General features: G+C 43.3%; 1 gene segment (V, D, J or C); it reads left to right on the top strand.

The window, feature by feature from the left end:
* Positions 1 to 345: 345 nt before the first annotated feature.
* Positions 346 to 961, top strand: LOC129676562 (T cell receptor alpha variable 13-1-like; the record flags this gene model as incomplete). The annotated part of the segment is given in 2 exon segments: positions 346 to 397; positions 558 to 961. Coding segments are annotated over 2 exon segments (456 nt in total), but the record flags the coding sequence as incomplete, so codon positions are not given.
* Between the last annotated feature and the right edge of the window lie 11124 nt (positions 962 to 12085).

Raw genomic sequence — 12085 nt, 5'->3', positions numbered from 1 at the left:
TTCAAATGTTTTAACTCAGCTCGTTGTTCAAAGGCTACAAGAGAATGTACCTCTCTCTAGTTTACTAGTAATGACTCAGAAATTCAACCCCTCCCAATCTCTGCAAATTTACTCACAACATGAGGTAATTAGAGATGTGTCCACAAGGTGGCAGGAGGCCGCAGCTGATGAATAGCATGCAGCAAGCTCATGTCATTGCATTCTGAAGGAATAGGGGAGAGAGAAGCATTTGTTTTCTTATTGGCTGGTTGGATAACATAAGAAGAAAAGGGGACAAACTGGAGACACAAATAGATTGCTTGGCAAGAGATTGCAAGTCTGCATTGATCCCAGGCAGGAAGAACAATGAAGCCATCCATTAGTACTATGGTCCCATTCTTGTGGCTGTGGATGAACTGTGAGTTGAAGATCTGGGGCCAAGAGAAAATATGTGGTGGACATTTCTTAGGCATCCGTGGGAAATCCATTTCACACAGTTCCCTCTTAGTATCTCAGACAAAGAATTCAGCAGAGTGCTACTGACTGCCCTCCTTCTTTCTGTTTTTCTTTCTATGTAGGGGAGAGTCTCGGAGAACAGGTGGAGCAGCACCCTTCTTCCCTGAGCATTGGAGAGGGAGGCAGCGCTGTCATCAACTGCACTTACACAGACAGTGCTTCCTCATACTTCCCTTGGTACAAGCAAGAAGCTGGAAACGGTCCCCACTTTGTGATAGACATTCCTGGAAATGTGGACAGAAAGCAGAACCAAAGGCTCACCGTTTTATTGGATAAGAAAGCCAAACGCTTCTCTCTGCACATCACAGACACTCAGCCTGGAGACTCAGCCATGTACTTTTGTGCAGCAAGCACACACTGGTTCTCAGGCACCTGCAGCCTGTCCTCAAACCTGCTATGGGGTCTGGACCCCCTTCCACATCCTGTGTCTTGCAATAAAATATTTGCCATATTGTCTATTTGCAAGGTAAACTGTAATACAGATTTTAGAACATAGATGAGAAAGTTAGGCTCAAAGTGTGTGTGTGTGTGTGTGTGTGTGTGTGTGTGTGAGAGAGAGAGAGAGAGAGAGAGAGAGAGAGAGAGGCAGAGAGAATGGCATGACTTCTGAAACCTCAAAGCCCACCCCCAGTGACACTCCACCCACAACAAGGCCTCATCCAAGGTCTAATGCTTTCCAAACATCTATCAACTGGGGACAAAACATTGAAACATATGAGCCTATGGGGCCCTCTCATCCCAACCACTGAAAGGGGTGGAGTCACACTTATGCGTGACTATGAGGTTCCTTATTTAGAATACAACTAGAAATTATACTGGTGACACCAGTAATTTCTCATCTAGGGTTCTGGCTTCATCAGACATAAGTCCTGGGCACTAATTCCATGATATTGAGTAAGCCTTGTGCTGGCTGGTTTATGTCAACTTTACACAAGTTGAAGCCTTCTACTTGGATAATGGCAATAGGTTATATTGTCTGGTGGGCTCATTGTCTACCCTGATCAACAATTTAAAAGGAGATATGCCTGGCACTGGAGGTGTTTTGTTTTGTTTTGTTTTGTTTTTTACATAGATTCCCCAGGAACCTCCCCTGTCTCAGAGGTGCCCAGACCCCACTGACTTCTGTCTTTCTCCTGGTCCTCCCCTCAACACCTCCCAACTCTTGCTCTCTGCACACCTAATCCCACTCCCATTCCTCTCCCCACCCCGTCCCTTACCCCCTTCCCTCCCTCCATCTACTAAGATGTCTGTTGTATTTCCTCTTCTGAGTGAGATTCAGCCTCTTCTCCTGAGCCGTCCTTGGCTTCTTTGTGTCTGTGGTTTGCAGCGTGGTTATCCTGTACTTTATGGCTAATATCCACTTATAAGTGGGTACATACCATGTGTGTCTTTCTGGTTTTGGGTTATCTCACTCAGAAAGACTTTTTCTAGTTCCATCCATTTGCCTGCAAATTGCATGATTTCCTTGTTTTTAGTAGCTGAGTCGTATTTCTTTGTGTAAATGTACCACATTTTCTTTATTTACTCTTCAGTTGAGGGACATCTAGGTGTTTTCATTTGTTGTCTATTTCAAATAAAGCTGCTCTGAACATAGCTGAGCAAGTGTCCTGGGGTATGGTGGAACATCTTTTGGGTATATTCCCAGGAGAGGTATACCTGGGTCCTGAGATAGAACTATTCTCAATTTTCTGTAAAACTGCCAAATTTATTTCCAAAGTGGTTGTACAGTTTTGCACTCTTACCAGCGATGGAGGAGTGTTCTTTTTGCTCCACATCATCACCATCATGTGTTGTCACAAGTTTTTTTAATCATATTTTTCCCTTTTAATTTTTTATTTTATTAATTACAGTTTATTCACTTTGTCCCCCCCCCCCATAGCTCCCTCCTTCTTCCCCTCCCAACCCCACCCTCTCTTTCTCTTCTCCACACATGCCCCTCCTCCAGTCCACTGATAGGGGAGGTCCTCCTCTCCTTCCATCTGAGCGTGGTCTATCAGGTCTCATCAGGAGTGGTTGCATTGCCTTCCTCTGTAGACTGGTAAGGCTGCATCGTTCCCCCACCTCCGAGAGGGAGGTGATAAAGAACAAGCCAATCAGTTCATGTCAGAGACAGTCCCTGTTCCCATTACTAGGGCACCCACTTAGACACTGAACTGCCATGGGCTACATCTGTGCAGGGGTTCTAGGTTATCTCCATGCACGGTCCTTGGTTGGAGTATCATTCTCAGAAAGAACCCCTGTGTCCAGATTTCTCGGTTCTGTTGCTCTCCTGGTGGAGCTCCTGTCCCCTCCAGTTCTTTCTATCACCCATTTCTTTCATAAGATTCCCGGCACTCTGCCCAAAGTTTGGCTATGAGTCTCAACATCTGCTTTGATACCCTGCAGGGAAGAATCTTACAGAGGCCCTCTGTGGTAGGCTCCTGTCCTGTTCCCTGTTTTTTCCCTCTTCTGATGTCCATCCTCTTTGCCTTTCTGAATGAGGACTGAGCATCTTACCCAGAGTCCTCCTTCATGATTAGCTTTTTTAGGTGTACAGATTTTAGTATGTTTAGCTTATATGTCTAATATCCACTTATGAGTGAGTATATACCCTGCATGTCTTTCTGCTTCTGGGATACCTCACTCAGCATGATCTTTTCTAGTTTCCACCATTTGCCTGCAAATTTTATGATTTCTTTGTTTTTAAATTGCTGAATAGTATTCCATTGTGTAAATGTACCACAATTTCTGTATCCTTTCCTCTATGGAGGGACATATGGGTTTTTTTTTTCCAGCTTCTGGCTATTACAGATAAAGCTTCTACAAACATGGTTGAGCAAATGTCCTTGTTGTATACTTGAGCATCTTTTGGATATATGCCTAGATGTGGTATAGCTTGTACAACTACTTTGGAAATCAATCTGGTGCTTTCTCAGACAATTAGGAATAGTGCTACCTCAAGATCCAGCTATACCACTCCTAAGCATTTCTTTAAGTGTTTCTTTGCCATTCTATATTCCTCTACAGAGAATTTTCTGTTTAGCTCTGTACCCCACTTTTTAATTTTATTACTTGATTTGATGCTGGTTGTGATGGAGTACACCAGTAGAATTTACTGAAGGAGGCAGAGGCAGAAAGAGAATGAGTTCAAGGCCAGCCTGGGCTAAACAGTTTTAGGACTGGAGAGATGGCTCAGGAGTTAAAAGCTAGGCTCACAATCATAAATAGGGTCATTTTGATCTACATTTCCCTGATAGCTAAGGATGTTGAGGACTTATTTAAGTGTTTTTCTGCCATCTGAAATTCCTTTATAGAGAATTCTCTGTTTAGCTCTGTACTCCAATTTTTAATTGGATTGCTTGATTTGTTACTGTTTAACTTCTTGAGTTCTTTATTTATTGTGGATATTAGCCCTCTGCCAGATATAGGGTTGGTGAAGATCATTTTCCAATCTTTAGGTTGTTGTTTTGTTCTGATGACAGCATCCTTTGCTTTACAGAAGTTTTCAGTTTCATGAGGCCCCATTCAATGATTGTTGAGCTTATAGCCTGTGCTGTTGGTGTTCTGTTCAGAAAGTTGTCTCCTGTGCCAATGAGTTCAAGGGTCTTTCCCACTTTTTCTCCTAATAGGTTTAGTCTGTTTGTTTTTCTATTGAAGTCTTTGATCCACTTGGAATTTAGTTTTGTGCAGGGTGATAAGTATGGATCTATTTTCATTTTTCTACATGTAGATATCCATTTAGACAAACACCATTTGTTGAAGATGCTATCTTTTTTATTGTATGGTTTTGGCATCTTTGTCAAAATCAGGTGCCCATAAGTGTTTTGATTTATTTCTGAGTCTTCTCATTGATTCCAATGATCCACCAGCCATTTTGTAATTCAATTGAGGAATGGATACAGAAATTTTGGTACATTTACACAAAGAAGTACTCCTCAGCAATTAAAAACAAGGAAATAATGAAATTTGCACACAAATGGTAGTAACTAGAAAAGGTTATCCTGAGTGAGGTATCCTGGGAGCAGAAAGACACACCTAGTATATACTTACATATAAGTGGATATTAGACATACAATATAGGATAATCATACTAAAATATGTACACTTAAAGAAGCTTATCAAAAAAGGAAGACCCTGGAAGGACCCTGCCTCATTGAGAAAGGCAAATGGTTTGGACATCAGAAGAGGAAAAAACAGTACAGGAGCCTACCACAGAGGGACTCTGAAATAATCTACCCTGCAGTGTATCAAAGCAGAGGCTGACGCTCATAGCCAAACTTTGGGCAGAGTGCAGGGAATCTTATGAAAGAAGGGGGAGATAGAAAGTCCTGAAGAGAAAAGTGTCCCGTCCTGCGGGACTTAGTTATTTGTGGGGACGAAGGGGGTCAATCCTGAAAAAGATGGGGGAGAGAGAGAAAGGACACAAGCAGACGGTTGCTGGTCAAGTGTCAGCTTTATTGAACTTTGGTGTTTCTTTTAGAACGTGGTTCTGGCAGGGCAGGGGAGAGGGGTGAGAGAGGGAAGTAGTCGTGGAAAAATACCAAGGCCCTTGTTGGGAAGTTCCCAAGGCTAAGAAGGTGGGTTAAAGAGTTACAAGGCCCGAAGATAACATTGGTGGTCACGGATGTGCCCTAAAGCAAACAGTTTCGGGAACAATGGGTCTTAAGAAACTATGGCCTGCTGGTGTCCGGTGCTTATCCGGCAGGTCAGGCCCTTAGGAAGGGTCCCAGGGCTTTGTTCCCAACATCTCCTCCCTTTTTATCTCTTTAAAATGAGGGGACCCTTTAGGATTCTCAATGAGCATAAAAAAGGCATTTTGGAAAAGCCAATTTGTATAGCCTACTCGGGGTTGTCCACACAAGCAAGTTTTGGAGGCCGAGTTCCCCAAAGCAGGACGTCACCACCATTGTCGACAGTCTATGCCACTTCTGGTGCAATGGGACAAAACCCTCAGAGTGCTAGGGCCATAGACAGCGCATATCAACAAGTATTGTGGGCATAAGTCCTCATTATGATTAGGGGTACAAATGGGGTCTGAGCCTGGTGGAAGGCAATGCTTGGCCATTACCCGTCATTGGAGCAACCTCCTCTTACTGTGAGGCTGTCCTGTCTTAGGTGGACGAAGACTGACTTGCACACAACTGTCACTGACTTACCAGGTCATTCAGATGACTTTTCGCGCCCCCTAGGTAGGAAGCTGGGGTTTTTATAGGGTTTTAGAGCAGAAGCACTAGTACAGAAGCGAGAAGCATGGTTACAGGGGGCTGTTTGGTACATTTTCATGAGACCACGATTTGCGTCAAAGTTTGGCAGGGGCACCAAGATTCCAGGAACTGGGTGGTCAAGGGGGTTATGATGACCCCTTGACGTGGCCCGCCACCTGTTATTTTGTTTTTCTCTATCTTAACTGAAACAGTCTCACAGATATCTATGAGGGTGATTAACACAAACTGTTTTTAGTATGACTGGGGCAGCCTGACCGCAGATATCCCAAGTGGGTGACACAGCTAGGTTTCTCAGTAATTTTTCAGTTTCTCATCTGGCCTTCAGAGTTTTACAAAACAGTGGTGTCTCACAAAATGGCGTTAGCTATGTTTAACTTAGGGTGAGGCTGGGGTCTTTCAATCATAACCCTAACAAAACCAGATTTTAAAACCAGAATTTACCAGTGTAAACAACTTAATTTTCAAAACCAATGCCAATTTAAAATAACTCATTCTTTTAACCTAGAAGGAAATGAGAATTATTTTTAACCCATACCAAGATGGCGGTTAAATTATAACCCACATGTTAAAGTCAAGATGGCGGTGAGGCACTGAGGTACCTCATACACCACGTGGTAACCTATGAGTTCATAGATCTAATGAACACATAAGCACACATTTTAAACAAGTTTTGTGAGGCCTTTCAGAACAGAAAACAGAAGGTACAAATACTGCACAGAGACATTGAGACAAAAAAAACATTAACCAGCTGGCCAAATTTATTGAAAATACTGATGAAGTTAGGGGTGTCCCCCTGAACTTCGGCAGCTGTGACCACCTCGATCACTTCTTGCTACCCAGATACAGGCACCTCGAGCTCTGAGGAATTTTTAGAACAGAGAACAGAAGGTACTACACGCACAAACATTGCACAGAAACATTTAGACATTTACAGCTGGCATACAAAAACAAAATACAGAGACAAGGACAAAAAACAACCGCGGTGTACCTGCTTTTTAAACATTTAAATATATATACAGAGCATAACCATAATTTTAAGTCAGAACTAGAAAAATTCATAATTTATCAGTGAACACAATTTAATCTTTAAAACTAGAAGTGGCTCCATCTTTCTGGTTTCTGTTTGAGAGCTGACTGAAGCTGACACTGGCTGAAGCTGATGGGAGGGAGCGGAGTAAATTGCAGTCCTGCTAAGCTCTGCAGCTGGCAGAGGCAGGTCTTAAGCCTCTGAGGGTTTGGGCGTTCTCATCCACCCAGTTCTCCGAAAGCCTGGCCCTTGGTAGGGGAGTGAGAAGGAGACAAGTAGAGTCCCTGTTCCTCCTGCTCACCGTGTTACGGCTCCGGCTTCGGCTCCAATCCATGCCCTTTGCCCCAGCCCACCTAGGGGCCTTCTTTGGGAAAAACGGGGAAAGCTAGGGAATTAACAGTAGTAACAGGGGGACAATTATTATCTTATCTCGACCTCTTTCTCTAAGGTCCTCGAGAGGGCAGGCTCCAACCTGATCCCACTTTGTGGCATATCTCTGGCCCATCAATAACAAACCATGGACAAATGTCCCACACAAAAAACCAAGAACTTAATTAAGTCTTTTTTCTTAACCCGAATTCCTCTCTCTCTGAGGGAAGTCTTTAATTCTTTAACGAATGATTGCCCCATCTTGAATTTAGACGGAAATGTAAACCATTTACTTACCAGACTCTTGTCGTCCCATGGGTGATGGAACGGGAGCCTCTAATCTTGCCTTGGCTGAGGTCTTTGCTTCAGGGTCTGTCCGGAGAGACCCGAACTTCAAGCCCTCACGTTGGGCGCCACTCTGTCCCGTCCCGAGGGACTTAGTTATTCGTGGGGACGAAGGGGGTCAATCCTGAAAAAGATGGGGGAGAGAGAGAAAGGACACAAGCAGACGGTTGCTGGTCAAGTGTTAGCTTTATTGAACTTTGGTGTTTCTTAAAGAACGTGGTTTTGGCAGGGCGGGGGAGAGGGGTGAGAGAGGGAAGTAGTAGTGGAAAAATACCAAGGCCCTTGGTGGGAAGTTCCCAAGGCTAAGAAGGTGGGTTAAAGAGTTACAAGGCCCGAAGATAACATTGGTGGTCACGGATGTGCCCTAAAGCAAACAGTTTCAGAAACAATGGGTCTTAAGAAACTATGGTCAGCTGGCGTCCGCTGCTTATCTGGCAGGTCAGGCCCTTAGGAAGGGTCCCAGGGCTTTGTTCCCAACAGGAAAGGAGCTCCACAAGGAGAGAAAAAAAATCAAAACAACAAAACAAAACAACAGGAAAAAAATCTGGGCACAGGGAACTTTTCTGAGACTGATACTCCAACCAAAGACCATTTGTGAAGATAACCTAGAACCCCTGCACAGAGGTAACCAAGGAAGCACTGTGTCCAAGTGGGTTCCCTAATAATGGGAACAGGGACTCTCTCTGACATGAATTCAGTGACTTGCTCTTTGATCACATTCACCTAAGAGGGGTGAGACCTTACAGGCCACAGAGGAAGACAATACAGCCAGTCCTGATAAGACCTGATAGACTAGGATCAGATGGAAAGGGAGGAGGAACTCCCCTATCTGTGGACCGGGGGAGGGGCAAGGGTTAAGAAGAGGGAGGGAGTGTGAGATATGGATGGAATGAGTGAGGGAGCTAGTGTCAGGATACAAAGTGCATAAACTGCAATCATTCAATAAATAAATACATTTTAAAAAGATGGAATCTGGGAGAGCAGGAGTAAGAAGCAAGCTTGATTTGTTACTTTTCAGCTACTTTAGTTCTTTATATATACTGGATATTAGCCCTCTGTCAGATAAAGGGTTGGTGAAGATTCTTTCCCAATCTGTAGGCTGTTTCTCCAACCAAAGACCATGTATGGATATAACCTAGAACATTTACTCGGACGAAGATCATGGTAGCTCAATAACCAATTGGTTTCCCATAGTAAGGGGAACCGGGATTATCTCTGACAGAAACTCAATGGCTGGCTCTTTGATTCCCATCCCCCAAGGAAGGAGCAGTTCTGTTAGGCCACAGAGGAGGACTTTGCAGCCAGCCCTGAAGATACCCGATAAAACAGGGCCAGATGAAAGGGGAGGAGGTCCTCCCCAATCCATGGACTTGGAAAGGGGCAGGGAGAAGCTGAGTGAGGGAGGGTGGGATTGGGAGGGAATAAGGGAGCGGGATACAGAGTTAATAAAATGTAACTAATAATAATAAACAATAAAAAAGGAAGCAAGCTTGAACTTCATGAGAACTTGTTTCAAAAAAGTGATAAAGGAAAAGTAGGAAAGAAGAGATGGAGGAAGGGAGTAAACATTTTAAATGAATTAAAATGTTTCCCTCACACATATGAGGCCCTAGGTTCAATACCCACACCATCCAAAAGGGGAGGTTTAGACACACACACAGTCACATAGTCACATAAGCACACAGAAAACAGTAAACCAAACAACCCAAACTATATCAAACCAAAAGAAACCAAACCAAACCAAAATCCCAGAAATCTAACCATTGAAGAAAAAGCATAGGCATAGAAACTTGAAAACCAGGAGATGAAGAAGTGACTCACTGAGTAAAGGCACTTGTTGCCAAGCTTGACAACATGAGTTTGACCACTAGGATGACATAGTTGGAAGAGTCAACCAACTTCTGCAAGTTGTCTTCTGGCCCCCACACAAGCTATGGCACAACCATGCACACCCACATATATATGAATAGATGCATTTATTAAAAGTTTTGGAAACAGATTGTAAAACTCGGCAAGTCAAAATACTGTATTTTCTAATGACATAAACATTCATGACCAAATGATGAAGAAAAGGCAGAGCTCCTTGCAGATTCACACAGAGGGTCAATAAGAAAAGGAAAGTTAGCAGCACACTTCTAGGGAGGAGACCACAGAGTGCTCTGGATATGCTGGAAGGTTTATTGGTCACAGTGGGAAAAGGAAGACATGGCCACATATATGACAATATAACCACCAGCTTTTGTGGTTTGTGAAAGGACAGATACTGCAGTGAAGAAGCAAGGACACTGCTGTGACAGTACAGGGGAGACAAAATACCTTTTCCCCTTCCTTTCCTGCTGGCTGTGGCACATTCCACTACCATATATCACTCATGTTCTTCTGCTTGGAATACTGTTAGCGGTTCACAAGTGTGTCTTCCTGCTACACCCACTCCAGTGTCGCCAGTGTAGCATATCAATAGATTGTGCTACAGGGCAGGAGATACGCTTTCTTCAGAAATTCGCTCCCTGGAGGTCAATAGCAGGTCTTCCGGACCACCTAAGTAAAAAAGACGCAGTCTAGGGTCTCTACGCTTTTGTGGTCAAGGTTATGGGGCTAGATTAATGAGTTTTTTTATTTTTCTCTATGATTCCTGAAACAGCACAATTAACTATTCAAGGAAATATATTTTTGATAGATTACCAAAAGCTTTAACAAGAATAGGGCAGAAGAAAAGTAGTTTTAAGAGAAGTAATGAATTAGATTTAGTATTAAAAGCATTATAAGAATAGTGAAAAAATAATGGGCTTCTTCTTAGGAAAAAATAGCATGAGTAATACAGCTGGCTCGAGCTTGCCCTCCTTTAGCGTCTTGTATCTAGGGAGGATCGTAAATCTTTAGCAAGACATATGGGAGGATGGTTAACAGAGGTGTATTTAGACTTTGATACAGAGAAAGATTTTGGCAGGCATCTGACTTAGCTCCTGACTTTCCTCTTCATTGGTTAGCAATAATGAAACTGCAGTTTGAGGTTTCTTTTCCTTTGCTTGCTTTGATCAAAAAGTTCTCAGGCCAAGATTTCTTGTGGGCACTGCTTTATGTTTGATTACATTTTTGAGTTAAAATGTAAACTTTGTATTCTTGGTAAAAATCTAAGTGTTCTGGGAAATATGCCAACTTTAAGGTGTTTCCTTATGTAATAACTATAAAATTATTAGCCTGACGTCAGTAAAATTACAGCAGAATCACTCTCTCCAGTGTGGTCTCTGACTGTCATTCACCTGAAACTGTGCCTTCCTGACATCCAAACCTCTGATTTTGCCGCGGACGCAGGGAGCCTGACTGGGCTGGTCTGTGGCATCTTCCTTTGCCCTTCATTTGTTCATTTAGCTGACAATTATGGAATGTTCATAAACTTTCAGCATGCAGAAAAGGATGTCACTGAAAGGATCATCCAACAAAGTGGAGCCACCAGCTCTGTGGGTATGCCGACATGCCTCTGATCCCCAGAAGTAGGAAAATAGAAGCAGATGGATCAGGAGTCTGACTCCAGCCTAAGTATATGAGACTTCATCTAAAACAATGATAAAAACAAAAATAAAGTCTGGCTTCACTTTGGCGGAAAGGCTGACAGAGATATCCGTACAAATATGACCTGAGTTGGCCCTTTGTGTTCTCATGACCTATCACCCAGAAGGGACAGAATTAGGGGGGGGCTGAAATCTTGGCCTGTCTTACAACCCAGCCTAGGTTTCTCAGAGCAGGCAGACCCCTCCCTGGACCCTGAGCACAGCCAAGAGCATGGAGACAATTGCTAGGGCCTGGGGTTATGAAAGTCCCAGGTATCACTCAGAGGAGACTCCCCCAGCTTAAATGCAAGCACAGTCACAAAAGTATTTGGCTTTTCTTGGAGGGGACTTCATGGGGTTCTGGCTCACTGGAGTCTTACTGATAAGGGTCTCTATGGTACACATGCAGGTTTAGTATCCAGAGGGCCTGGCTTGAGTGTCTGTGCCAAAGCCCAGGAATCTGGAAGTCAACATGTCCCTCTAGTGTCTCATGCATAGTCTAGGGTTATAACTGCTCTGTGCTAACAAAGGAATTTTAGAGAGCAAAGGTCCTTGTGAACACAGATGAGTACTGGAGAATCCAGGGAAGTTAACACAGAGAGTTAACCTACAAAGAAAGGAGATGTTTACTAGTCTCCCCCCAGGAATGGTGGGAAAGAGTGTAGTTTAAAGTCTGATAAGCATTTGCAATTTGAAGACAATTGTATGGCCCATATCACCCAGAAATGATGATTATTTGCCCTGTATGCTTCTCACCGGAATCTGGAGCATTGCCTCTAAGTTTATTAAATCCTTCCTCATGAGAGATGTCACTTGTAGTTTTATACTAACCTAAGTCCATTTTATGTGTTTTTAGGGCCTGGTCCATCTGGGTTTATTGGCCTTATGCTTACCTCAGTGATTCTCCCCAGACCTTAAATTTTGAGCACTGTTTTTGCATCAACATTAACCATCTGTCAGGGAGATTTTATATGGACTTTGAAAAGAGATTCCATGTAAACATGTCTTAAGCTTTGTCGTAGACACAGATTGAGCTAATTCTTTTTCAAAACTGGTGGTATGTTTAAATATGGCTAAAACAAAGGACCTCATGTCAG

This window comes from Psammomys obesus, unplaced genomic scaffold (assembly GCF_907164565.1).
Source record: "Psammomys obesus unplaced genomic scaffold, mPsaObe1.curated_primary_1811, whole genome shotgun sequence".
Taxonomy (NCBI): domain Eukaryota; kingdom Metazoa; phylum Chordata; class Mammalia; order Rodentia; family Muridae; genus Psammomys; species Psammomys obesus.
The sequence above is the reverse complement of the archived record's forward strand: the minus strand, read 5'-3'. Positions and strand labels throughout refer to the sequence as shown.